The sequence below is a fragment of the Pipistrellus hanaki genome (genome assembly GCF_964339955.1).
Source record: "Pipistrellus hanaki genome assembly, chromosome: 1".
NCBI classification, from domain to species: Eukaryota; Metazoa; Chordata; class Mammalia; order Chiroptera; family Vespertilionidae; genus Pipistrellus; species Pipistrellus hanaki.
In genome coordinates, this window is record NC_140503.1 from 6084607 (window position 1) to 6112601 (window position 27995).

At 51.4% G+C, this 27995-nt stretch overlaps 1 protein-coding gene across 2 annotated transcripts; it reads right to left on the reverse strand.

Annotated features, from left to right (window-relative positions):
- Positions 1-1409: 1409 nt before the first annotated feature.
- Positions 1410-27914, reverse strand: WARS1 (tryptophanyl-tRNA synthetase 1). Of its 2 annotated transcripts, none has more exons than XM_084888654.1 (11): positions 27831-27914; positions 22041-22201; positions 15588-15801; positions 14321-14429; positions 11426-11545; positions 10704-10886; positions 8161-8261; positions 7210-7322; positions 6859-7032; positions 3289-3429; positions 1410-2304 (listed from the first exon to the last, which is right to left on the reverse strand). In XM_084888654.1, the coding sequence occupies exons 2-11, from the start codon at positions 22140-22142 to the stop codon at positions 2143-2145; spliced, it is 1419 nt and encodes a 472-aa protein (XP_084744780.1). In that variant the 5' UTR covers positions 22143-22201; positions 27831-27914; the 3' UTR covers positions 1410-2142. The 2 variants fall into 2 exon arrangements, with proteins under 2 accessions (XP_084744780.1, XP_084744779.1); XM_084888653.1 differs by lacking the exon at positions 27831-27914 and adding an exon at positions 26922-27140.
- Positions 27915-27995: the final 81 nt, after the last annotated feature.

The window sequence follows — 27995 nt, forward strand, 5'->3', positions numbered from 1 at the left end:
CCCCTGGAGGGGTGGCCGGCATAACTCCGTCACTGGGGAGAGCTGGCCCGCCTGAGGCTGTGCCGGGAGCCCCAATCTCACTCTGGCGCGCTGTCCTGGACCTGTGCTCCCCCTGGCCGCGCGGCCACCGTCCCCTCCCTCAGCCGTCCCCTGCGGGCAGGAGGCTCCCCGTGCTGTCCCTCAGGAGCAGCACAGCTGGTCTCCCCACCACCCGGGACCGAGACACATGCAGGTTTGACGAGGGGACGCCGGCAGTCAGAGCTCCCCTGGAACAGTCTTGGCCCATCAGGGGCCAGAACCACCGTCACCCAGAAACCTGCTGGGCTGGCCACCACACCCAGCCTGATTCTGGGTCTCTTGGGGAACTTTAAGAACGCACAGGCTTTAGCAAAAGGAAGAGTCGGGACAGGCCTGCTTTGTAACAAACTCCCTGTGTGACCTTGGACAAACCACATTCCCCTCCTTTATGCCTCCATTTTGCCACTCACAGAATTGTTGGGGGCCTCTCACCAGAGGTGTTGCCAGACAGGCCGAGTCCGTGGGAGGGGCTGTCCCCAACCTCGATGCTTGAGCCAATCTATTAAAGCAATGAACGCATGCACCTGCACTAAAGAAGCAAACCCATATACAGCTGGCTTATGAAGCACAGGTGAGCTCCCAGCTAATCTGAAGACCAGGTTGGGTGGGGGTCCGAGGTGTTATACACCCTCCCGCCTGTAGGTGTCAGAATTCCTTTGCTGACTATTTGGTAGATTAATTCTCAAGGTCCCTTCCCAGAATCCATGAGAAGCACCTGGCAACTTTAGTCTCGCGGAGCCTTGCTGACTTTTCTGCTTAGGGAGTAAGGCTGCCCCTTTCACATCTCCTCTTCCCCTCCTTTCCTGCCTTCTCTCGTGAGGGAGGCTTTGAACCATTTGCTCTCAATGTCCTTGGCTGAGGGAGAGAATGGCTTTCGTTAGCCAGCTGGCTACCAAACTGCCTTGCTTTAACCTGCCTGTCTCAGTTTCCCTATTCCACCTGCCTTGTGATTTCCCTGCCTCCTACTGCTCTGTAACAAAATGAAGATGGTGGGCGGAGCGAGCCCAGATTGGCGGGTAGACTGGCACCTGTCACTACCCAGCCCTACCTTGGACCACCCCATGCACAAACCAAGGACCTCTGCTTGCACTCTCCACCGAAGTGGTGAGAATCCAGACCAGGACTGCTAGGGGAGACCAGTGGACGGGCTGCTGGTCTCAGTGCCTCGGGGCTTCCTGCACTGTGGGCCTCCCTTCCTTCTCTCACTGTGACCCCCAGCAGGCTCAAGGGCCATCCGCGGAGGGGCTGCGGCTCGGTGGCAGGTGCAGCACACCCAGGGGCCGGAAGCCAGGCCTCTGTCCTGCTCAAACTCCACACGACACAGCCACACCTGTGGGGCCAGAGGAAATTTATTCAGGCCAACAAGCGACATGAGGGTAGGGCATTCAGGAGTGAACCCTGCACCCCACGGCGGGCTTTCCCAGACTACACAGGCACAAGACTGAACGGCTCCGCCCAGGACCCCGGCGGGGTGCAGAGCCTGTCCCCAGGGCCGGCTGGTAGATAGAAGCGTGTGGGAGGTTCAGAGGAGGGCAGACTGCAGAGAACATGTGGGGCTGGAGTTCACGTGTGGGAAGTTTCTCCACAGACTCAACTAATAAAAGTGGCCTCCTCGGGCGATATTCTGTGTGATCTCTCCGTCAAATGCACAGCTAGCAATTCCTTTTGTTTTGGGGGATGGGCTGTGCCCTTTACATGCAGACTGCAAGCCCCCTGACCAGCGGCCTTGAGGATCTACATGGCACCGAAGGGCGCTGCCAGTGCAGGGCTCCCAGGGCGGCGCAGGCTGGCTAGTGCGCCTGTGGCTGGCTCTGGGCGGGCGGGGTGCCTTGTGGGAGAGCCAGCGGGACTCCTGTCTGCCCAGTCCCGGCTCCCGTGCGCAGGCAGCACACAGGGCTTGGCCCTGACGGGAAGGATGGCCCGGGAGAAGTAGTTACGGACACCAGGGTTACGGACACCAGGACCAGGACCAGGAAGCTGTGACAGCCTACGTGGAGCAGTAATTGGACTGGGCTGGGGTTCAGGGTGAACTATGGCTGGTTATGTACAGATATAAAATGGGCGTTATTGAAAGTCGTAGAACAGCTTCCGGGGGGTCATGAACTCTTTGACGATCTCGTCTGTGACCTCCTTGCGCCGGGCCTGGTGCTCCGCGATCAGGGGCTGCAGGACATCCACGAGCTCCTTCTTGAGCTCCCCGGTGAGCATGGCTCCGCTGGTGTAATCCTGCGGGGAGACGCCGTGAGCACGGCCCGCCCTGGGCCTCGCTCTGCACAAAACCCTGTCTCTCTGAGCGCGAGCGCTCCTGCCCCTCCCAGCGGAGGGCCGAGGGGAGGCCTCACTGCCCTGCACTGCAGCCCAACTCCAAGCCCTACTGGCTTCTGGCAGGTCTACGCCGAATTTCTGACCCAAGCCCCAGAGCAAGGCCAGTGCCTCAAGGGCAGTGCCATGGCTAACGTTCGGGCATCGCTTAGGTTTTTTGTGGTGCACTGACCATACTGCGTGTGCACTGACCACGCTGTGTGTGTACTGACCATACTGCGTGTGCACTGACCTCGCTGCATGTGCACTGACCTCGCTGCGTGTGCACTGACCTCGCTGCGTGTGCACTGACCATACTGCATGTGCACTGATCTCACTGTGTGTCTGCCTGCAGCACCCACCCTGGGACACTTCCTAGGTGACCTGCCTCTGCTGTGTGGCCGGTCCTGAACTTGCGCTGCTACCATTTTGAACGCCGTTACATGAGGAGCCCTTACTCAAGCAGGGTGCTTCCCGGAAAAGTTCCTGAGAGCTGGAAAGCCCGAGCACAGCTGTGGATACTCTTGGGGTTTTCCATACCCACGGCCAAGCCGCTGCCGGACCCGCTGGGCGGGGAGCCTGGCAGCACCTGGCTTACAATCGTTGCAAATGAATCAGCAACACCAAACCCTGCTAGGTCGGAGGGGACCTGTTTTAACTTGGATGGTGCCTTAACTGACACTGTCTCACAGCGGATTCAGCGCTTTTGTGTGGCTACCAAGTAAACAGCAGCCTGCAGTCTCTCTCTTGTGAATATCTCTGTTCATGAGGTGTCTTGGCTACAAACCAGTCCACCTCCTCTGTTCACTCTCGGGCTCAGGCCCCGAGGAAACGCGACTGCCCCCGGCTGGCTGCCGAGCCCTCCAGGTCCCGAGGGAGCGAGCTGGGCCGCCGGACGGCCGGTCCTACCTTCCGGATCTGCTCCAGCTTGTCGTCATCCTCCAGGAAGAAGGTCAGGTACATGAAGGACACGTCCACGTCACAGTTGCCCCCGAACTGCCTGTGCTCCTCGATGGTGTCTCTCCCTCCAGAAAACGCGTGCTTGTTGACCTGCCAGCAAGAGACACACAAGGCTGGGTTCTGGCCGCCCTGCGGGAGCCCAAGGGCTGGGGCTGGAGCCAGTGACGCTTCTGCCACAGGGAGCCGGTGGGAGGAGCTCCACCACGCAGACTCAGGGGCTCACTGCAGGGAAGGGGCAGAGATGGGTTCACTTTGCACTCCCCACCCCCCACGGACAAGAACAGAGCCAGGAGAGCTGAAATTTGGGGCAAATGTCCTAAGTGTTCTCAGGTGATGAGCTTTGGAAAGAAGACAAACACAAACCCTCTTCAGAGAGACAGACGAGCAGGGAGGGGGGCTGCCCGGGGCAGGTGGTGCTGTCACTGGTGAACAGGACAGCACCCCAGCCTGGCGGCTGCCCTCCTCACTATGAGAGAGGACGGGAGAGAGGCACAGAGGGCCCAGGAGGGAAAGCCGACCCTGGACAGTACGGAGGTGGAGGACCTGCAGGTAAGGCGCACCCAACACTGGCACTTTCAGGAGCAGACGACAGACTCACAAGCTAACAAATGCCTTTCAAGACTCACTGAGGCCAATCTCAGAGAAATCGGGGCCAGGGTGAGGGAGAAAAGCTGGATCGGGTAGACAAAGTTCCTCAGTGTTCTTTCACCGAGGATTTGAGAAGCCGGCTATGAACAAAGGGGAGTGGGGTGGATAGAGTTGGTAAACTCCAAGTGGAGGTGTTCAGTAGGTCTCCCCAGAGGCCCTAGGACAGGCCACTACTGGGTGCTCTGGGACCGTCCAGAAGCTCAGAGAACGCCGGGCACGGGGAGGCCAGTGAAACCCATCCTCTCCAGGGGAAACCAGCCCACTTCTGAGAAGAGCCGTATGCCCATGAGCTGCATTCTGCTCGGGAAAGGAGGAAACGGGGAAGCTGCCGCATGCTCAGTAGGCCTGCACAAAGGGGAGCGGGGAGAGGTGGGGGCTGGTGGGCAGGCCACCTTCACTTCCTTGACAAAAAGGAGCAAGTCATGAAATAAAATCAAGGTACTCAAACGCAGAAACTATGGGAAATACAAAAGAAACAGGAAGAAGAGAAAAGCACTATGTATTGGGCTCTCCTGAGATGCACACCTCAGGCAGGGGCACTGTCTGCTGGAGCCTCTGGTCTTGTGGAGGCCCTTGCCGGCGCAGGCATCTTCCCGGCACAGACCCCCAGGCCAGGCCAGCGCTGGGCCTCAGGGAAGAGGAGAGGTGTCAGGAAGCCTAGAGGACAGTCTCCTAGGCTTTGAGGGGAGCGAGCCACGGCCCCGGGGCAGTCCCCTGCCCTTGTCTGAGGAGGACGAGGAGATGTGCGTCTGCTGCACAGACACCACCTGCCACTGGCCAGGCCCTCACCCTCCGGCGGCACACGGGACCCCCAATGACTGCGGCCTCACTGCCTCCACGTGACAGTGAGGACATGAGGCCTGTTGTAGCGGCCCTGAGTGGGGAGCAGGTGGACTCCTCCTGGGGCACCAGGCTGCCGAGTGGCTTACGTGGCCCAGCGATGCTGGGCCTGCCTTTCAGGGAACCAACAGAAAGATAGGTTTGGGCCATGGTGGAGCCAGTCGGCGGGGACTGAAAAGCCACCGCCAGGATCCAAAACGATGGAAGCCAGTGAGGTGCACCAAAACGATTCCATGTAACAGGAAACTGCAACAGTAAGGCTGTCTGGGCTGAGGGCGGGACCACCAGGAGACAGCGAGCTCCTGCTGCTCCAATAACGGGAAGGTCAAGTTGGCCTAGGAGCCCGGAGACCAGGGCGGGGATGGGCCACTGGTCGGACAGGATCCACACGAGGCCCACGGGAGGCACAGGGTGGCCCACCCTACAGAGAAGCTGCTCAACTTTCTGAGCCAAAAGCTTAAATTTGGGCTGCACTCGGCAGTTCATAAAGGGTCTCATGTAAGCCCTGCCTGCCTGTGAAGGGGACAACTGCCCCTCGTCACAATGACACCCCGACAGCCACGGCCCCTCTCCCACAGCAGGTAAGTGGCAGCCAGACAGCGGTGGCCTGGGTGAGTCCTGGCCCTCTGCTTCCCCTGGGGTGAAGGCAGGGCAGCTGCCACCCTGAGCCTTGATTTCTTCGCCTACAGAACAGACACAGCCTCCTGGGGGACACGAGAGCTCCATGAGGTCCATGGGTATGTGCAGGCAGGCAGCCACACCCCTGCGGGCTCACACGGCCACGGCTGCGATCCTGAGCGGGCAGATGCCCTCTCTCGGCTGAGGAGGCGTTGAAGACGGGCATGGAGACTGAGCACAGAGGCCTGGCCGCCCCGTCCCACAGCCCCACAGCCCCACAGCGGCCTGACCCTGGCGGCCTCTGCAGCCCTGTGGCTCCTCACCTCACACTCACCACTTGCCTTCCTCGGAGTCTTTGCAGGTCTCTAAGCCAATGAAAAACGCCCCAGAGCCAAAGTGACTGACTTCAAACAACACCTCAAAAACAATACCAAATGCCTCGCTGGCGGGACCAGGAGTCCCTCCTCCAACACCGCCCCCCCCCCCCCCCCCCCTGGAAGTTTCCGCCAGAAGCGAAAGGGAAAGAAACAGCTGTTCACAGTATCAAGGGTTTCCCTGTTGTCCACCAGGAACTGCTGGGACTTTCCAGATGGGCCAGGGACCCGGCAGTGACTCAGACAGTTGCATTATGTGCTTCAAATACTGTTTCTGCCCCTCCCACTGTAAACTTCCAACCCGCAGACCACATTGGTTCCCAATGAAACGGCAACGGCCTTGCAGGGCGGTGAGGGGACTGCCGTATCTGCAGGTCAGCACCCAGCACCAGAGCGAGGCCTGAAAACACGGAAGCTCAACCAACTCCTCGCTCACGTTTCCCTGGCGGCTCGAGAGCCCGCTGCCCGCCGGCCGGGCAGGCCTGTCCCACTGCAGGACACCTACCAGTTCTGGGGCTCAGCGGCACCCCGGGAGGAAACAGCCCCTCCGCCCCCGCGGGTGGAGCTGCTCATGGCCGGGAGACTGCTGGTTTCCAGCGGAAACACTGCCTGGGCCTCATCCTTCTCACCTTTAAAGGGAACACACCGCCCGCCCAGGGAGGAGTAACACAAGGAAGCATGAACAAAGCGGCTGGCCTGGCTCCGCAATACAGCTCGTGCTCAGAAATAGAATTTTCTCTAGTGCCTGTGTGGCTTAAAAAAAAAACTGCCGTGACTTTGCTTCCAGAACACAGTGCTGATAAGAAAAGGGGGAAAAATGCAAAGTTTTTCCTCAGTGAGAGGACACCAAGTAAATCCCCCTGCTACCTGGGAGCAGGGACAGGAGGCCGGGAGTCCACAGGGGGACGTTTTCAGTCCAGGGTTTCAGCAGCCCCGGGGCAGCGGATGCCAAAAGGACAGAGCTCGGGTGTGGGCGTGCGGGCGCCTGAGCACATGCTTCTGCGGGCACAGGTGGCCCTCCACCCCGGGCAGTGCTCACCTTGTTCTTGATCTGCTTCGCAGTGTCTATGAGGAAGATGGAGGAGTTGGGGTCGCTGGCACTCATTTTGGTCTGGGCCCCCTGCAGGGCGGGGAAGAAGGTGGAGTGCAGCAGGGCTGGCTTAGGATAGCCGATCCTGGGGGCGACGTCTCTCGTCATCCTGAAGTAAGGATCCTAGAGAGAGGGGCATTGTGAGGAAGGCTGGAAGCAACTGGCCAGCTTTTAGGCCACCAGTGTCACCTGACAGGCCTCCACTGCAACCCCAGCCAGTTCACAGAGCCGGTCCCCCAGCCCCCACCCCAAGCCGCCTTCCCACAGGGGAGGGCGCAGACCGACCCCCTGCCTCCTGACCTGGTCGATGGCACAGGGGATGAGGCACTGGACGTCCGTCTTGTCCCCAAAGATCTGCGGGAACGAGTTGCTGAAGGAGGGAGCAGCCTGGATGGCAGGAAAGCTGATCTTCCCTGGGAGCGAGGACAGAGAACCTTACACACAGCAGCTCCTGTCTGGCTGGTTACCCCGGGGAAAGGGAGGAGCAGAAACAGGCTTTCTTCCCATTAGAAAGTAATCACCATGAAAGAAAAGCGGAAAACTCCAGAAAGTGAAAGAAAACCTATAAACTCAATTTGTGTCTCTTTTCATCTGTTTTCTCTATTTCTACTTATTTCAGTTGTGATTATACTATTTTTCCCCTTGCCTTTTTCACTCTGTAGTGTTTACCCAAGTTGTTGTTAAATATGTTCTACCCTATAAATGGATCCTCCACATTTAACCATTCTCTGCCCACTGGGCATTCAGACCATTGCTCATTCTTTAATTATTACCAATTATGCTCTCTTGATACAGAATGGATTTCAATGTTGTGTTAACAAAGCCACTGTCATCTGCTGAGACCTGCAGCGGGGGGACTTCTGGGACAAAGGCTGTGGACCTCGGGGTCACCCCTGACAAGTGGCACCCAGCCGGCCCGCCCAGCGGCGGCACTCGGTCCTCAGGGAGCTCAGGTGCACGCCATGCGCGGACACAGGAACTCCCAAGCTGCCTGTACCCTTCCCACTTTCTTCCAAGCCTCACACGGGGGGCTGAGGAGAGGGGCGCACTGGCACCCTGGGTACGGCTCCACATGCCCAGGACAGAGGCCAAGGGCATCACACTGCCTCCTTACGTTCTGAGGAAACCGCCTCTGGTTTATTATTTGAAGAGACAAAGTGCAGATGCCACAGTCCCAGCGACAGCTCAGCTCTGGGCCACTGCTCCCTTCTGATGGGCTGGGGCCGGGCGCAGGCAGCAGCGGCTCCTTACCGATAGAGTCACTGTCTGTGAAGCCAAAGATGCCTTTCACTTGGTTGAAGGTCACGTGCTTCTGAATCTTCACAACGTTCCTGTAGAAGCCTGGGCTCATCCTGCAAACACAATCAGGATCAGACACAGGTCCGATACTCCTGCCCGCTGAGCCCCTTCCTTTCCTCACGGAACTTGTTACCATGTGGTCTATAATATTATCACCCGGTCTATATCTGCTGGTGGGAAGGTAACCTACAGAGTGGTTGCTTCATTGTCTTGCTGGCTGCTGTATCCCAGCAGCAGTCTGGCAGGTAGTACCATGTTTCCCCAAAAATAAGACATCCTCCGAAAATAAGACCTACTTACAGGTTTCCTTCTGAGTGAAATATAAGGCATCCCCCCGAAAATAAGGCCCCCCCTAGGCTAAACATGAGAGATTTGGTCCACTGATTCTGAAAGAAATGGAGTCACAAGAAATTCACCAGGAAATTCAGGAGTTGGATTGTTATGATGATGTTCCAGAAGATGATGACATAATTGCCATTGATAAATGAGTGAATTCTTGATACTGTAGGATTCACAGTTTGTCTGGTTTGTGTTGACAACTACCATACATTATACAGGTAATAAACTTCCTTTATTTTCACTTAACAATAAATGTGTACCGTATTCTTCTTCATGGAAAAATAAGACATCCCCTGAAAATAAGACCTAGCGCATCTTTGGGAGCAAAACTTAATATAAGACACGGTCTTATTTTTGGGGAAACAGGGTAGGTGCTCAGTAAATACTGCTGAATGAATGAGCTGGGCGAGCAGGCGGAGGGTAGTTTACTGCCCGAGTCACACAGTAACCAGGAGAGGGCTTGCTTCTGACGCTCTAATGTTACGCTCACTGGGGCGGGGACTTTGCTTTGCCCACTTCTGTGTTTCGGGGGCCTAGGGGTGCCTGCCACTGAGAGCACACGGTGACTGTGTCACCGACCTCCTGGGAGGGGCCGCCCCTCACAGTGCACCTTCGATTAGAGGTGGCCGAGGAGGAGGATGGGTGCCAGAACCAGAGCAGGTGCTAGATGTGCCTGCCAGGGACGGCTCCTGGGACAAGGAGATGCTGATCACGGGTTTGGGAGGAAGTGCAGGAATGCTGAGCGGGGAGGGGAGGGGACGCTGGGCCGACAGGAACATGGGCAAAGGGGAGGAAACGGAATGTCCCACCTGGAGGGAGGTGGCAATGGCACAGGCAGGAACAGGGCCGTCAGAGGGGCTGCGTGCTCAGAGGAAGTGAGAACTTGATCTTGAGGATGAGGGAGTGCTGGGAAAGGCCTGAGCGGGGACCCGAGCAGACCTGTGTTCTAGAGCGCAGGCTGGAGGGGACCAGAGGTCCTGAGGGGCCCTATCGGGGGCTGAGGGGAGGGGCTGGGTGGGAAGAGGCTGCAGAAATCATGGGAATGAGTTCTAAGGAATGGGAGAGAGAAATAAAATAAAGTGCTATGGACACGGTAATGACAGTGACACCTAAGGCCTCATCTAATCCTATTTCATGAACCAGAAGCGTCTCACGACCATTAACAGACGAAGTCAGACTCGAACCTAGGCCCACCTTCCTTCCAAGACCATGTTTCTCTGAGGACACCATGCCTGTAGTCCCACAAGGAAAGTGATTTTATTCATTTATTATTTTTTAAAAATATATTTTATTGATTTCTACAGAGAGGAAGGGAGAGGGATAGAGAGCTAGAAACATCGATGAGAGAGATTCATCGATCAGCTGTCTCTTGCACCGCCCCCCACCGGGGATGTGCCCGCAACCAATGTACATGCCCTTGACCGGAATCGAACCTGGGACCTTTCAGTCCCCAAGCCGACGCTCTATCCATTGAGCCAAACCGGTTTCGGCCAGGAAAGTGATTTTAAAAAATCTAAAAATTTTCTAACACTTTCATGGTAGCCATTTGGGATGAAGTTCAAGACCTCAGAGTTTCAATTCAAGGATTTTTGGAATGAAATATTTGGGTTTTTAAGCAGCTGATTTAAAAACCTAGACTGGCCCAGCTGTCCTGGCTCAGTGGTTGAGCATCAACCTATGAACCAGGAGATCACAGTTCAATTTCCGGGCATATGCCTGGGTTTCGGTCTTGATCCCAGTAGGGGGCATATAGGAGGCAGCAGATTCATGTTTCTCTTTCATCATTATTGTTTCTGTCTCTCTCTCCCTTTCCTTTCTCTCTCTGAAATAAATTTTAAAAAATTAAAAAAAATAAAGGACAGATTAAAACCCTAGACTGGGAGGGAATGTGTAACCAGGGAGTCTTTTCTCTGTGAGGAAGGACAAAGACCCTAACTTGGTGAGACTGGCCATCCTTGAAGAGCAACTACCACCCAGAAGCACTTCTCTGTCACCAGCTGAGGGCGAAAACCGCAGCCACTTCCCAGGTCACACTTACTAAAAGCAGGACAGTCACAGGGCCAGAGCCCACCGAGATGTTTCAGGCAGAGCCCTGTCCTGAGGACTTGGTGTCCGCACCTGCTCCTTCAGAAGGCGGCCACGCGCTCTCCCCTTACCCCATGTAGTCGAGGTCGGAGAAGATGAAGGTCTTGTTGATGTCAAAGCCGCAGGCGATGATGTCCTTGGCGTTCTCCACGGCGTAGCCATGGGCCTGGTCCAGGGTCAGGTCCTTCCACAGGTACTTCTCGTCGTCCGTCATCTGGATGACCAAGGGCACATTGAACACGTCCTGCAGCCACCTGAGAGACAGGGGAGAGGCTGACATCCCGTTCCCCTGTAGAAAGACGCCCTCTGGCATCTGAAAACACAGTTCCAACAACTTCCTGCGTCTAGGCCTCCGTGTCTTCAAAATCATGTGATCTTAGATGCTGTTTATCCGATTAGCGGTAACGATCAGAGCACTGACATTTATTCAGAGCGCTCTGCAGGCCGGCTCTAGGCTCGCTGCTTTACATGCTTTACTTGTAGCCTTACAGTAATTTTACGAGGCAGGGATTATTATTCCCATCTTGCAGATGTGGAAACTAAGGCTCAGAGCGGTCATTGGCCTACGGTCACCTCGGGAAGAGAAGATGTGGCACAGGTCTACGGTCTCTGTCATCCAAGTGACACCAGGAACGAACTGAGTGAATGGAGGCCACAGAGGCGCCATGTCTCTGACACGGTGGTTTTTCAGCAAACATGACCTGGTCCTGTCTTGTCGGTTCTAGACACAGCTTATACCCACCGCTCCTGACTTGCTAACAGCAGCGAAGAGAGCCCCAGAGCCAGGACTCACTTTGTGAAAATGAACGGGATGAGGTGGCCGACATGCATGGCTTCAGACGAGGGGCCCCTGCCCGTGTACAGGTAGAACGGCTTCTTGTTTTCATAGGCGTCGAGGACTTGGTTCATGTCCCTGAAGGAGAGAGGAGAGGAAACTGATTTTTCTGGGGGGGGGATCGAGGTGCTAATGCTCACTTGGAAACGTTCAGACAAACACAGGTAGGAACTAGTTTGCTATTCTTGTAATGGTTCGACAACATGGTTCCTCCTGTGCTTGTTTTCAGAGCAGACATGGGAGCTCGGGATAATGTGTTTAAAGGATGGATGCAGTTGGGCAGCCACGGGAACCCTTTTGGAATTTTTCCCAATATCAACACAGATACGCCATCTGCTCTGTACACTGTCCTGACACCAGGCCAACACTGCACAGTAACTGTTTGGAGTCGTCCAGCCCTGTGGCTCTGGAGAGCAGACTGGGGACACCTGAGGGTTCCACGGAGCCCTGCCTTAGGGAGGGGAGTGGGAGATGCGCCCGGCTCCCTCAGCCAGGCGGGACCGGGTGACTTCATCTGGGAGCTATTCTGGAATCAACCGCCCGCCCCAGGACTGGGGTCCACCAACAAGGCACACAGGTCCTCCTTCCTGACTTTGCCTCAGTAGCACGTAGCTGCCATTTCCATTGCACCTGCCTGGGCCCGCCTTCAGAGATGCTGATGCCAGGGCTGTGTGACATCTGGAATCTGTATCTTTAAAAGGCTCTCCCGGTGACTGCGACATATGAAACCACCCCTCTGGGGGTGACTGTCCCTTGTTTCTGGGCAAGTTTCCCAACTGTCACAGGCTACAGTGCCGATGGGCTTTAAAAACATGCTCCGATTATTGGTAACGTAAGGGCATTGCCATTTATTAATGTGTAACCAGGAGTCCTTTCTCTGTGAGGAAAGACAAAGACCCTAACTTGGTGAGACTGATCATCCTTGGAGAGCAACTCATGTTGTATGATTCTATTTAAATATATGTTCTTATTGATTTTAGAGAGGAAGGGAGAGGGAGAAACAGAAACATCAATGAGAGAGAATCACTGATCAGCTGCCTCCTGCAGGCCCCACACTGGGGATCGAACCCGCAACCTGGGCATGTGCCTTGTTCAAGAATTGAACTATGACTTCCTGGTTCATAGGTCGATACTCAACTACTGAGCAACACCAGCTGGGCGTGTGATTCTATTTAGTGATTTTATTTATATGAAATGTGCAGGACAGGTAATTACACAGACAGAGAAAGGAGATTCGTGGTTGCCAGTGGTGGTGGCGATAGGGAGGAATGGGGACTGCCTGCTAATGGGTAGGGGCTTATTTTCGGCGTGAAGAAAGTGTTCTGGAATTAGATGGTGGCGATGGTTGCACAACCTTGTGAACAGACTGAAAACCACTAAACTGTATACTGGGGAAGGTGAACTAAATCTCATTCAGGAAAGAGCTTTGATTACATTCTGCCTGTGAGGAAGGCGAACGAGGCCTGGATTTCTCTGCCACAGAATCTGAAGTGTGGGGCAGACTGCCGACCTGTGACCTTGTGTGCTCCTGTAGCCGTGAATGGGAGAGAGCGGAACGCTCTACCTCGGACCATAAGTTCCATGAACACAGCCTCGAAGATGGGCTGGCCGAACCCAAGGTCATCTCAGGTGGGAGAAGCAGAAGCCCTTCTGGAAGCCGCTCACTTTCTGTTTTCTGCAATGCACTTACGGTCTAAAGTGGGGAAATTTGGTTGCATATACACTCTATTAGTTTCTCTTCTGATATTATTTTTGAGCAGGCCAGCACAATAGAAGGAAGAGGGTACATAGTTTCAGGAAGCCTACCGTGTGGGAAACAATGAGCTTGGAAAGAATCTGGCAGGAATCTCATCCTCTGTGAATGTAACCTTTACCTAGTAGACAGTTTTTTATTTTTATTTTTAAATCCTCACCCGAGGATATTTTTCCATTAATTTTTAGAGAGAGCAGAAGGAAGGGGGAGAGACAGAGAAACATTGATGTGAGAAAGACACATCGATTGGTTGCCTCTCACAGATGCCTTGACCAGGGTTGGGGATCAAGCCTGCAACCCTTGTCCAGAATCAAACCAGGGATCCTTTAGTCTGAGGGCTGACACTCTATCCACTGAAACAAACCAGCTAGGGGCATGAAATGGACAATTTATTGATGAATAAACTAAGGGCCAGAGGGTGAAGGGATGTGTTACTGACAGGGCAGAGGTGGGTCCAAGTCTCTGACAACTGCAGTCCATCTCACACAGTATGAGGCAGCCTGAGGGAATAGCCCAATCATTTTAAATATATACAGAGTGGGCAGATTATTATGATCTCTGGACACATAGTAATCTGGCCACTCAGTATAGATCATATATAATATCCTATATAATAAAAGGCTAACATGCAAATTGTCCCCTCAACCAGGAGTTAGACCAGCAGGCAGGCCAGCCAACCGCCCATATCCCCCCTCCCTGGCCAGGCTGGTTGGACTCCACCCATGCACGAATTCATGCACCAGGCCTCTAACACACACACACACACACACACACACACACACTGAGTGGCCAGATTATTATGATCTCTGATCTCTCAATACATACAGATATATGTGTATATACACATATATCTGTATGTATTGATTTCAGAGAAGAAGGGTGAGAAGAGAGACAGATATATCAATGATAAGAGAGAATCACTGATTGGCTGCCTCCTGCACGCCCTCCCACAGGGGATGGAGCCCGCAACCCCAGCATGTGCCCTGACCAGAAATTGAACCTGGTTCATAGATCAACGCTCAACTACTGTGCCACACCGGCTGGGGCCCGATCACTCTGTGAACTAAGAGGAAGGGGGAGAAGTCCTTGGGGACGCTCACCTGTGTGAGAAGAAGATGCCCCTGCGCAGGAAGCGGTGTGGCCTCTGGCCCGTGGCTCTCTCTATGCGGTTGATCAGCTCTTTGTCAATTTTACTGCTTCCGAACCGGACTGGGAAAAAGAAGAGGACTGTCTTAGGAGTGGGAGGTTTAGTGACCAGGCAGCAAGGGAAAAACAACGCACTGTTAATGAACTAAACCAAGGCCTCTGCTTCCGGTCCTTTCCCCCAACATGAAGTGCAGAGTCTTTTGCACTAACAAGACAGCTGAGATCACAACCAGCAAAACAGAAAACAAACTGCAGGATAAAATGCTGTTCTGTCTGGTACTGGATTCCGGTGGGAAACACGTCTAGAACGCAGTCTAGCTAGCAGCTTCTCACGTGCGTGCGCACACACAGTTGCTTATTGTTCACTAAGGTAAAGTTTATATACACTGATAGCTATATTTTTTCGTGTCTTTTAATTGTTGAATTTTCCCTATTGATGGTCTATATTTAAAAATCACGGAAAATGGTTTGACTTGGGTAAGTCAACCAAGTTTTGGTTGACTCTTCAATGGTTAGCGATGATGGCAGTGAGGACTTTCCTGATAAGAAGCCCCTCCCGGAAGGGCCACCTGTGAGCAGTGACCCCCTTCCGCTGACTTGCAGAGGGTTAGCGTCTTAAATGGCACCACTGAGGAGAAACTTAAGTGACCTGTGACTGACTTGTCACCACTAAGTGAAAGGCAGTTTAATGACTGTAAAGTACCCATTTCAACAGATCCTTCTCAAGTTCTGAATTGTTAAAAAAGGGAAAAGAGCCGAAACCGGTTTGGCTCAGTGGATAGAGCGTCGGCCTGCGGACTCAAAGGTCCCAGGATCGATTCCGGTCAAGGGCATGTACCTTAGTTGTGGGCACATCCCCGGTGGGGGGCGTGCAAGAGGCAGCCGATCAATGACTCTCATTGATATTTCTAACTCAATCTCTCTCCCTTCCTCTTTCTAAAAAATCAATAAAAAAATAATTTTTTAAAAAAGTGTGCCTTCCTCTTAAAAAAAAATAAAAAAGGGAAAAGGTACTACTAAGTTATCTACGATAGATCCTTATTTTGCAATAAGCTTTATTTGGTTACTTTACTTAACAATCCTTTAGGAATATAATGCACCACCGAAGTATTTTAGGATATATGTGTTTTTCTTGGCACTGAAGCTTGACTGGATTTATGATCAATATTAGAAACACCCATGGAACCAATACTGAAAGTCTGGGCTTTCCCCAGGACGTACCAATGAGCTTGTCATAGTCAACGCCTTTTGCACTGCTCGTCTGCACCGTCCACGGGTCCACAAAATCCTCTTCAGCTTCGGTGGCATCTGGGCCCCTCTCACCCGCAGGTGCCGGGTTGTTTGGGGGGCAGTCAGGCTTATAGTCCTCCCCCATGGCCGCTTTGTAGCTCATCTTTAGTGCTAACAGCTTCTGCACCGCAGAATCAAGTTCATCCTGAACACAGGAAACCGGATGAAGGATGAAGACGTTAACAGTGGCTAACTTTTGCTGAATGTCACTGCTGCCACGTGGCAGGCACTGTGTGAGTGCTTTCACACACATTGCTTCGTTTAGTCTCACAGCAAGCTTGGGAGGCAGGACTCGCTGTCACTCGTTGCACCTTGTGACTCAGAGAGGTGAAGGAACTTGCCCATGGACTCACAGCAAGTGTGGGCTTGATCGCATTCTATTTTTACCTGTCCCTCTAGGGCCACGGATTCCCGCCGAACACGATGGGGATAGACACAGTAACACAGTCTACACTGTTTATGACAGTCACTACACCAAAGAGTCTCAGATCAGATGCAGAGACCACGCGTGACAAGATCCTGTGCTCTACTACAGAGGTCTGTGCTGAGCTTGTTTTTACTGTCTGTGTAGGCTAACAAGAATAGTTACAGAAACCTCAACCGCCATGCCACCAAGGACAATAACAGCAACTCGGACATCATGAAGACAGACAAAGGCCAGGAAGGACTAGGGCTCTCAGGTCACGGCCTGAGGAGGGTCCACGGGAAACAGCTGTGCTGCTGCCCCAAGTGTTTGCCTGTTTGTCGTTTCAGAATAAGCATGAGGAACACAGATGTCAAGCGTCTCTGGTCATTCTGGAACTCTGCTGGCCTCCTCTCCCAGGAGCCCCCCCAGCCGCCCCCGGAAGCCTGGCATTTCAGGGGAGGCCTAATTAGGCAGCTTAGGCATGGACAGCCCTAAGCTCCGCTCCCGTAATGGGCCCGGCTGGCTCAGCTCACAAACATCCACAGTCCAATTTGCTTGCAAGGAAAATACAAATATTTTCATGTGGAGTTTTTACGTAACGTTATAAACAGGACTGCCAGTGGACACACGCCAAGGCTCCCCTCCACTCGGAGAGCCGCTCTGCCAGGCAGGACATCTGCTCTTGTAGGGTGGCTAGCAGACAGATTTGTGTTTCCAACTCTGAAACTATCTAGAATTCACTTAAACCAACCAGAGTTGTGGAATCAGTAAGCCTCCAGACCTCGTACGAGACAGAATGTCTGGGTTAGATGGGCAGGTATGTCTGATTCACCTCATTTCTGCAGTGTTGAGGCTCAGCGCTTACAAAAAAATAAATGTTGGGCAAGCACGACCCACCCAGTGAACTGTGGGAAGAAGGACCTTGCTTGGGAATACACTGCAGTCAATACGCTGCTCTCCCTGGCTGTGCTGACATTTCACACCCAATCTCACCTAACTCTGCTTGCAAGCAGGCGGCTGGATGAAAGCTAAACATTTCACCGTGTCCCTGTTGGAAGGCTGGCTGCAGCCTGCATGGGACTGAGACAGGCAAGTGGGCTCGCCCCGTCTCTTCTTGTCCTCGACCCAACATGCACTGCAACCCTGCAGCAGAATTGAAAAGCTGATGTTCTGAAAAAAGCCAGGCACAAAAGACTATGTACTCCTGGATTATATAAAATAATGAACTAACCAGGGCGAAGGGGTCAGGGTGGAGGCCTCCCTTGGGAGAACAGAGGCAGTGGCCGGGGATGGCTTCCGGCGCTGCCAATGCCGTTTCTGCACGTGGTGGTGACACAGGTGTGGATCTTGTGAAAATCCAGTGAGCTGCCTGCTTATGACCCCGATGCTTTTCTGTATGATGGTGTATTTTGATTTTAAAAGTTTACTTAAAGTAAAAGGAGGAGGAAAAAAAGCTCTGGTCTCTATCCTAACCCGGATGATCCAGTGTCATTTCTGAGTGCTGTTCAAACTGCACACGGCCTCAGCCACTGCCTCCCAGAGTCCCTAGACCCTGACTTACCCCCTGATCCCCAGAGTGTCCTGACTCCCCCCATTCCCCCCACCTCCAGAGCATCCCTGCTTTAATGAGCTGCTGTTGCTAAAAGCAGCGGGTCTCCTCCCTCTGTACATGCCCAGGACCACGGCTCAGACAGATGGCAGACAGCTGGTGAAGGCTCGCAGCACCCGCACTGGAGTTGGCCCAGAGCGGCTATTTTGCTTAAAGGGAATTTCTAAAACATCGGGTGCTTCTATTACAATCATTTTAGGGTTAGATACAAACTTCTGAATTCATTGTTTAACTCTGGTCCCAGTGTGCAACCTCTGCTCTCTCTTACCGAGTGTCAGCTGACTCGGCTTGGTCAAAGACCATGCTTGGAAGAGTCAGGCTACTGTGCTAAGTATAGTTAGTTTGCTAAAATAATGAACATAACTGTAACTAAGAATTACTAATGAAAATATTTATTAAATCTATTCAAATTTAATGTTAAATGGAAAAAATCATGGGTCTATAGAGTCAATAATCAACAGTTGGGTCCTTATTTTAGACTAGAGGCCTGGTGCATGAAATTTAGGTACAGGTGGGGACCCTAGGCCTGGCCAGCCATCAGGGCCTATCAGGGCCATCTTGCTCAGTCCCGATCAGGGCTGGCTGGGGCCTGGGGGCCTGCTGGCCGCTGGCCGAAGGAAGAGGGGGACCATGGGAGGTTTGCCGGCCAGGGGGAGAGATCAGGGGAGGTTGGCTGGCCATGGGAGGTTGGCTGTGGGAGCGCAATGACCACCAGGGGGCAGCTCCTGCATTGGGCATCTGCCCCTTGGTGGTCAGTGCGCGTCATAGCGACTGACCAACCAGTCGGTCATAACGGTTGCTTAGGCTTTTATATATACAGATTCAAAAAATTTTAACCTTATCTACTGAGCCCTACCTGGTGTGTAAACCTCTTTTTGTGACAAAACTCCCTTTTTTTGATATCACTTTCTTTCAGTATTTATTTCTTTTACAATGTCATGGTTTATTTGGGATCCAAAGAATCTGAAAAGGTTGACACAGCTGCTGTGGACATTTTCAAAACTAAGATCACAGGGGTTGGCAGATCACACTCTGAGACCCACGCCAAGCACAGCAAAGGATCTCCCTGCAGTAACCCCAGGAGGACAAAGGAAAGAGGAAGAGGACACCAGCAGCTGGATTTCAGAAGCTGGGAAGCGGACGGACGATATAACTGGCTGAATACGTGAGAACAAATGCTTGGATGTCCTGGAAATACTGGACAGCAACTGGACTTGGACGGTGTGGAGTCCCCAGGAGACTGGGGCGCCAGTGGCCTCAGGTGCTTAAGGAAGTGAGGGTGAAGGGGGCTACAAAAACAAGAGAACTGGCTGAAAGCCTGTTTCATAAACAGTTATTCAGACTTCTATCCTGGACTCCTGACACAGCTGAGTGAGTGCCTCTGCCCCCAGCCCAAGGCTTAGTGTCTAGCGAGGGAGAGTGAAAGGGGTCCATTCCTGGGGCTCTCTGCCCGGCAGGGGCAGCACACTGGGAATAGGGAGCTTTGGGGAAGAATCACCCAGCCCAGCTTCTCCGTCCTACTCAGAGGCACGATGCTGGCACCAGGCCTGCACTCGGGATAGCAGAGTGCAGGACCCCCTCTGGGGACTCGACTAATCTCGAAGAAGAGACCTGAGGACCCTGACAGTGAAAGTTCCCAACAAAGGGGAGCAGCCTGTTGGTCGCCAGGGAAGGGAAACTGCACCAATCAGCTCCCCCATGTGCACAAAGACCAGCCAGCGTCTCTACTTCCTTTTGGAACACCAGGGCTAGCTGAGTACCAGCCGGCACTTGAGGGTTGCTTCTAATGTGAAGGGCAGAAGAAAATGGAGTTTATAAAAGGGCAGAGAACATCAGGGAAATGATCCCAAGATCTCAGAGATAAAAGGACACTGAATTTATAAAGTAAGAGCAGGGCCTTATGAGGAAAGGAATATTCGGAGATTTAATGAGCTCTTGGAAGTTGATAATCATGGGGTAAGTGAGAAACCACAGGAGGGTCAGAAGCTGAAAAAACACCTGAAAGAAGAACGGAATAAAAATAAGAAAACTAAGTAAAAAAATAAGATCAGAGGACCTGCCTCTGAATTTAAAAAAATCAGCCAAGAAACAGAAAACAGAAGAGATAAAAAAAATACTATCACTTCTGAGGTTTAAATCTCATGAACTTCTAGTTTGAAAGAGCACTGAGCAAGCACCCATCCCAAGAAACTTCAAAACACAGGCACAAAGAGATCCTGCAATCGCCCAGCGAGATAGAACAAAGGAACCACCCGGATCTCCACAGCAACCCCAGCAACAGGGCTTCAGAGATGAAGGGAATCCACTTCCACTTTCGATTTCTATACCCAGCATTGTTATCAAATGTTAGGTAAAACAAAGATACTTTCAGACTCTCTGAGAGCCCTCAACATTCTTTCCTTGGCAGTGATTTTTTCAGAAACCACTGGAGGATTTGTGCTGCCCAAAGAGAGCTCACCTCGAGAAGACTCAGGTTCAGGAAACAGGGACCTACGGGGAGGTGAGGGAGCCCTGGTGGGCAGCGAGGAGAGCCTACGGTGGGCAGGGTGGGGGGCGAGCTGCCAGTCCAGGACAAAGTAGCGGGAAGGTCTGGGAGAGACCTTGATTGACGTGTTGATGTGATGTGAATTTCCCGGGGAAATTCACCCAACCGAGGGAGAGCTTGGACCCATTATCGTGAGTCCATAAAAAAGCCAAGCAAAAATAAATCAAAATAAATTAATCAAGGCCAGAGAAAACAAAGCTGGCCAGGAAAGGAAAAGCCCTCTGTATACTCAGTGGGTCTGCTGGTAGCATTGCCATGGTTAGAATAAAGTCAATGCTAGCATCGACCAAGGGACTCAGGTATCAGGAGACGGAGGGATGGAGAATGTTTGTGCAAGTGCTAACTCCTCATTTTCCAGTGATAGCCTTCGACTGGGCAATCAACCAGGAGCAATGTAATAAGCGTAGTTGTTTAGAGATATGGGAATTATATATTAAAAGAAGCAGCTAAGAGAATTGAAAATACAAAGGAACCTAATTTCTCAAACTTAATTTGTTTCGGAAGGCTGTTTGAGAAGTGATTTGTTTGAAAATGGAATCATTTTTCCCATTAGAAGTAATGAAAACTGAATTAATCAGTCCCAGGCCCCAAATGATTCCTTTTCTTATATACAGTACGTTTCTAATGTATTGTTTATAAGTAAACACTACTTTTCTTAAATGTATCAAACCACCCCTTAAACGGATTTTTCACGTCTCACTGCCTGGGAAATGCTATCACGCTAACTCCTCTTTGTTTACCCGGTACCAAGAGGTTTTCTCTCTGCTCAGCTGATTGTGATTGCAGGTTTGTGAGCACTTTCATACCCTTAGCAACATTAGCACTGTTGATGGCCTGTTTATGTTTTAAAATTGTGCTAATCATCGATTTCTACAGCAACAAAAGCGTTCTCTCCTTTATTTGTTGCCCGAGACACTTTTTATCATGTTGAGGTATCAGCATGAAAGGGTTGTCAGGTCAAAAATGAAGTTTTGGTTTGACAACCGAGACTTTTTTTCTGTGAACAACTAACTTAGTTGAGAACCAAATTGTTCCAGATGAGAGACATTCAAGAAACGGGATTTGACTGTACGTGTTTCTGGGAGCAGGAAATGAGGATGGGCAGGTGGATGACTGCCGTATTTCACTGGCTTTTCTTTACCTCACATCCTATATAATAAAGAGGTAATATGCAAATTGACTGTCACATTCTCACAAATGATGGCTGCCTATGACCAGGCTGGCAGGGGGTTAGTCAGGGACGTCCAAATGACTGAACAGCATACTGCATGGGGCAACTAGGCCAGCTGGGGGGCAATTAGGCTGGCAGGGGAGGCAGAGAGGGGCAACTTAGTTGGCGGGAGGGCAGTTGGGGGTGACCAGTCTGTCAGGGGGAGTTATTGGGGGTGACCAGGCCAGCAGGGAATGGGGGGCAGTTAGGGGCAATCAGGCTGGCACCCAGAGGCAGTGAGGGGCGATCAGGCTGGCAGGGGGAGGTGGTTAGGGGTGACTAGGCAGGCAAGCAGGTGAGCAATTAGGAGCCAACAGACCAGGATTGTGAGAGGGCTGTCCACCTGCCAGGATGGGTCCTAAAGCAGCAGTAGGACATCCCCCAAGGAATCCAGGATTGAAGAGGGTGCAGGCTGGGCTGAGGGGAACCCCCCTCCGCATGAATTTCGTTCACTGGGCCTCTAGTGCATCAATAATGCTGATAAAGGAGAAGACAAATGTAAGATTATAGCCAATATAGTTATAGTCAGTCACTGAGAGCACAGCCAGCGCTCAGGGAACACAATCCAACAGACTCTGCTGTGCCTGGGGGAAGAGCCCAGCAAAAGCACCCACCTTGGCCGCCTGCCCGGCTTTGAGGGCTCTCACGCGCTCTCCCTGGGCAGCTATGCTGTTGAACAGCTCCAGCGGGGAGGCACCCGCCTGCTCGTCCGCCATCTCCAAAGACCTGGGCTTACAGCGGGGCGATGGGAGAGTGGCTCAGCGGTCCTGACACACTGTGGGAGAAGAGGAAGAGAAGGAGGCAGAGATTAATAAACGGTTGCAGCTGTTTTCTTTTCTCTATCTAGTTCTTTTTTCCCAAAAGGGTTGAGGTTGAGTCATAGGGTGTGCCCCACGCAGGGCCCAGGACAGAGGAAGAACTGTGTTTGCTGAGGGGCAAACACCAAAGGGCTTTACTGTCCCCACCTTTAACAGCCCCAAACATATCTGTCAAATTGCTCTTTACTCTTTTAATTGCACTGTGGACATGTTCTCAGACCTTGGCTGCTCTGACCAACCTACGGCTGAACAAATGGCTTCCTGGCTGGCCAGCTGCTCGGTTCTCAGACGCGCAAGGTCTCTGGTAGAGGGCGGGGCCTTACCCTGCTGGGTTCCAAATGAGGTAAGAACTATATATAACCAGTCATTAGACATGCTGCTTTACTTAACAACAAAACTTTGAAGAAGTACCTAACAGTCATTATTTACTCTTAACCTTGAAGGGGGTTGGGGGGCAAGGGGAGGCCACCCGATGCTACTGATAAGGTTGGCCAGATCAGTCCCCTCCTGGGTCAGTCACTTCCCCTTTCTGAGGGTCAGTTCCTCATCTATGAAGTACACCATCAGGAACCTCTGCACCTCTCCCAGGGGCTGCTATGAGAAAAAACGAGAAAAAAGGACGTGGTGACATTGTGTAAACTGTGAAGCAAGAACTAAACCCAGCAGGAGCACTGTGCGTGAGGGTTCCAGGGCTGGCTGAGCCCTGGCCCCACCCGTAGCTGCTGCTACACCTAGAACACGGAGGCTGACAGGAGGCCACGACAGAGCGGCTCTCCCAGCACTTCTGAGCACTTTATACATATTAATTCACCTGAGGCTTGTGAGCTAGATTTATCTCCATTTCACAGATGAGCACACTGAGGCACAGAGAGGTTAAAAACTTTCCCAACTGCCGAAACCGGTTTGGCTCAGTGGTAGAGCGTCGGTCTGCAGACTGAAAGGTCCCAGGTTCGATTCTGGTCAAGGGCATGTCCATTGGTTGCGGGCACATCCTCGTTGGGGGGTGTGCAAGAGGCAGCTGGTCGATGTTTCTCTCTCATTGACGTTTCTAGCTCTCTCTCTCTCCCTTCCTCTCTGTAAAAAATCAATAAAATATATTAAAAAACTTTCCCAATTTAACACACCAAGTAAGTGATACAGACGGGATACAAAGTGACGCAGTTTGATCCGAGAGCCCACACTCTCAACTATTTCCCACAGGTTACTGAAATATGATAGCAATCATACTTGGGTAAAAACTGCTGTTTGAATTTTAACCTAGCTATCTGACTTCGACCTTCGATTACTTGCTTAAACAATAGGGTAGTTACAGGAGACTGACTCCCACTGACTCAGTAGCTTCAGCGGTAGAAACTATAAATAACCTTTAGAGATTAACCTCTGAGTTCTGCTTTTGCATTATGGGCAAGATAGGGCCACATTCCAATGTTTCCAGCCTTTAGAGTTTAGAACAAAGGGAAATTTGTGTGTTTTGAAGCTTTAAAAAGGATTGCCTACAGGTGGATCAGTGCTGTGTGGGGCCCACCTGCGTGTGGTGCTCCTGGCCAGTATTTCAATAAACCCTTGCCTGCTTTTTTAAAATCAATCTTCAGCCTCAGGTGGTCTTATTTTGAACCCAGGGTTCGACCCCACAACAGTTACCTGCCTGGAACGAGTCTCAGCTCCTCAAATGTGAAGTGTAACCGGCATCGTAACACTAACTGCAGGCCGGTGTGGGTAAGTGCGATAATGCAGGGAAGCAAACAAATCTAGTCCAGAACTGGCCCCATGGTGGAGGGTTAATGAATGACTACTTTGTTTGTTAATTAAAAAATTCTTTTCTGGCCCTGATGCGTGTGGCTCAGTTGGCTGAGTGTCATCCCATACACCAAAAGGTTGCCGGTTCCATTCCTGGTCAGGGTACACGCCCAGGTTTTGGGTTTGATCCCAGTAAAGGTGTGTGCCAGAAGCAACTGATCTCTCTCTCTCCCCCTCTTCTTTATCTCTCTCTCTCAAATCAATAAAAACATATTAAAAAAATGTTCCCCTAGTAACTCTATGAAACAAACACATATTGAGGGGTGATTTACTTTTATTTATCCATTGCTAAATATTTGTTTCAAAAGTATGTAAATCTCACCAAAACCATTCTTTGTGTAATCAGAGACCACAATACTGAAGCCACGATGGGCATCTTCCCCTTTCTGGCAGACAACCACCTCAATTCCAGAAAGGGAAGCTTGGTGAGATAACAAACTGATATAACAAAGCTCAGGGAAGTCTGTAAAAAAGGGGAAGAAATGATGAAGAACCTTCTGACAGGCACTAGAGAGGAGAAATACTCAGGACGATATCAAATAGCAAAGTGAAGAAAATTACTTCTAGCCGCAAGTGATCAAATATCATGTGCAGGCACTTTACACATGATCCCGAATTTCCCCAACTTTCAAAGCTGGCCTCACAGTTCAGTAAGTCCTCATGTAATGTCACCGATAGATCCTGCCATTTTAACCAGTTAACTGCCACGATATTTTGAATTTAATTAAAAAAGGTCCGCAGCTTGCGTCCATAGATGCTTAGGGCGTACAAATGGTTAAGCAAAATGACTCAGAACCAATTTTATCCTAGGGTAATTGATGTAAACAAGAGTTAAGTTCCTACAGCATCTCATCAACATTATCAGTCAAATTCTAAAGCCTGTGAGTAGGACCAAAATCAAGTACAGGTGGCAATTACCCTTACACATTCCTAGGGAAAGAGCCAGGTAGAATGACTGGCTGATCCCTGGACAGCCAATCTCCCCTGCAATGGAGCAGCTCACTGCAAGCGATTACCCAGACAAACTGGGCCTGCAGTTAGGGCCCAAGTTTTGGGAAGAAAACACATGTCTTTAAATATCAGAACCCCATTTCAGAAGAGGCACGTGGGAACTAAATCCGACTGAGGGAAAGATGAGGTCTCCCTGCTCTTGTGATCACAAGCCAGTTACTCACGGCATGGGAATCCCCACGCTATAAATCGTGTGTGTGTGTGTGTGTGTGTGTGTGTGTGTTTCTGATGCAACTTTGTGAGTGAGTACATCAGGAATGATCAGAGACAAGGAGAACGGAGCTACCACTTCTCTCATTTCATGCACTCACCCATTTGCCACTGCTTCTCCCATCTAGTCAATATCCTCCTTTAGTTCTTTGTTAGCTAACTTTAAGAATTAAGTTTACCTCCAGAGGTTTTTAACCCTGAGTTTGGAATTACCTCTGGAATTACATCACTATTTGCATGCACATTGGTATAAATGGGGTTCTAAGTAGAGTATCCAGGTTTCATTGCTTTTTCAAAGGGGTTCTGAGATGCCAAAAGGCTAAGGACCATTGTCTTAAGTGTTAACCACATAAACTGCAAATAGGACTTTGAATCTTTTTTTTTAAGGAAAGCTGCTCGCTCTATTAAACCAAGCCTATAATCTAAAACAAAGAAATGAAGCTATAATCTGTGAAGTCATCTACTACCTCCTCTAAAAAGGTACTGGGAGTGTCAAGACCATTATGGCATACTTCCCAGTGGACCACAGCACACCTTGGAGACAAAGCTAAAAGGCTGTGAAAAATTAACTCTTTCTAAACAACATGGATCTGGTGCTTATTTTTTAATTATTATTATTTATTTTAAATCAATCTTTATTGTTCATATTATTACAAAAGTTCCTCATTTTTTCCCCCTCCACCAGGTTCCCACCCCACCCTCTGCCCTTTCCCCACCCCCCATTGTCCTCATCCGTAGGTGCACAGTTTATGTTCAGTCTCTTCCCGCATCCACCACTCCCCTTTTCCCAGAGAATTGTCAGTCCACTCCCCTCCCGTATCTCTGATTCTATTATAATCAACAGTTAATATTGTTCATCAGGTTTTTTTAATTTCCTTTTTTTTTTAAATTAATAAACTTTTATATTTTTAAGAATAAATTTTAAAATCTAATAATTTTAAACCTTGTTTTTTCTGCCCTGGGAACTGAGAAGCAAACTTGTTTAAATGTAAACTTGCTCTTGGGCTATCAAAAGGCATAGTCATTCAAGTGTAAATGGACACATTGTTTAAAGATAGCTGCTGGCTGGAATTGGCTTACTTGTTCTGGGTGGGAAAGGCATGTCTCTCCTTTCTCCATTAAAATTACGGTGTTAGCTTTAAAACCTCTTTTTGGCAAGAGACCTTAAACTTTCAGAACTTTAAATTTTTCAGGTAGCAAATCAATTACTTTAGCATTTTCTCAAATCAATAATACCTCCACATTCCCAAGGATACCCTTCAAACAAAAGACACATCCAAATAGATCAACCAACCTCATCCAGACCCCACAGCTGGTGCTCATTTTGAAAGGTTTCATTGTCGTGGGGGAGCATAACTGGACCTGAGGAAACTGGGATGAAAAGAATCACAGAGCCAAAGCCGGTGTGGCTCAGTGGATAGCGTCAGCCTGAGGACTGAAGGGTCCCAGGTTCGATTCCAGTCAAGGCCATGTACCTTGGTTGCGTGCACATCCCCAGTGGGTGATGTGCAGGAGGCAGCTGATGGATGTTTCTCTCTCATCAATGTTTCTAACTCTCTATCCCTCTCCCTTCCTCTCTGTAAAAAATCAATAAAGTATATTAAAAAAAAAACAACGAATAAGCTGTAAGCCTGGCAAAAGATGGCAGGCAGTACATACCTGTTCTGAGCGAGACACTGCAGAGGTGGCCACCGGAGCAGTGGAGACTCCCAGTGCCGCAGGCTCTTCTTTTATAGCCTCCCCGCTCTTACTTTCAGTTTCCTTTTCAAAAAAGCCCCTTTATTCTCTTTTCTTCCTGTTTACCCCACCCAGCAACCATTTGCAGGCGTTTCTAGTAAACCACCCAGTTTCTCTTAAACACTTGAGCCTCTTGACCAATTCCCGACCAGACAGTCCAATCAGGAGTTTTGTGTGTGTATGTGTGTAGGGGGGGCGGGTGGAGACCAATGAAACCCTCTCGAGAGCCCAACTATTAGCTGGTCATTGCATCAGCCACCCCATACGGCACGCTGGCCTCCACATAACCTCCTCGCCCGCTTCCCGTCTCACACCCTCAGTTTCAGAGTCAGTGGGGGGCGGAACGGAGGACTGTACATGCCCTGGGCCCCTGGGCACGGGCCCCGGTGCAGCGACGGGGCGCAGGGCGGTGGAAAGAGCAGTCCTGGGGTCACGCCGACGGACCGGGGTTTCAAAGCCAGCTTGGCATTTTTTGATTTCAAAAACCTTGGGCAAGTCAGGTTACCTCTGCTCCATCCTCAGTTTCCTCTTCTGTGAAATGGGCACAAAGGAGCCTCCTTACTTTACCGTGGAGGGGACTAGGGGTGATGTTATAGGCAAAGCCCCTGGCACGGGGCAGACACTAGAGGAGGAGAGGATGAAGGGTCGGCGCCTGCGGGAGCTGGCCACAGGCCGGGTGGGCGGCGGCGGGGAAGGGGGCGAGGGGCGTGGCGGCAGGAGCCGGGCTCTCGGGGTACCTCGGTCCCGGCGTGCAGGCGGCTCCGGGAGGGCGGGCCATCAGTCGCCGCCCCGACTTCCCTCCCTCTTTCCCTCCCTTCCTTCCTCACTTACCGGCCCATGCGGGCCTCTCGGCGCCGCCGGTTCCGCGTCTAGGCGTCTCCTAAGCGTCCGTGGAAACGCCGTCCGGCCGGAAGCACTTCCGGTCCGGCTGCGCTACCATTGGCTGTCCTCGCGGGGGCGGGACGCAGGCCACAGGTGATTGGTTGGCCGCCTCGG

Bases quoted from the DNA above. Each gene is read 5' to 3' on its own strand.
- WARS1 (XM_084888654.1), bottom strand. From the start codon at position 22,142: ATGGCGGACGAGCAGGCGGGTGCCTCCCCGCTGGAGCTGTTCAACAGC. The intron at 11,546-14,320 runs GTGAGCGTCCCC...TCTCTCCTTCAG, and splicing joins GGCATCTTCTTCTCACACAG to GGACATGAACCAAGTCCTCG. The intron at 2,305-3,288 runs GTAGGACCGGCC...GTCTCCCCGCAG, and splicing joins AGCTGGAGCAGATCCGGAAG to GATTACACCAGCGGAGCCAT.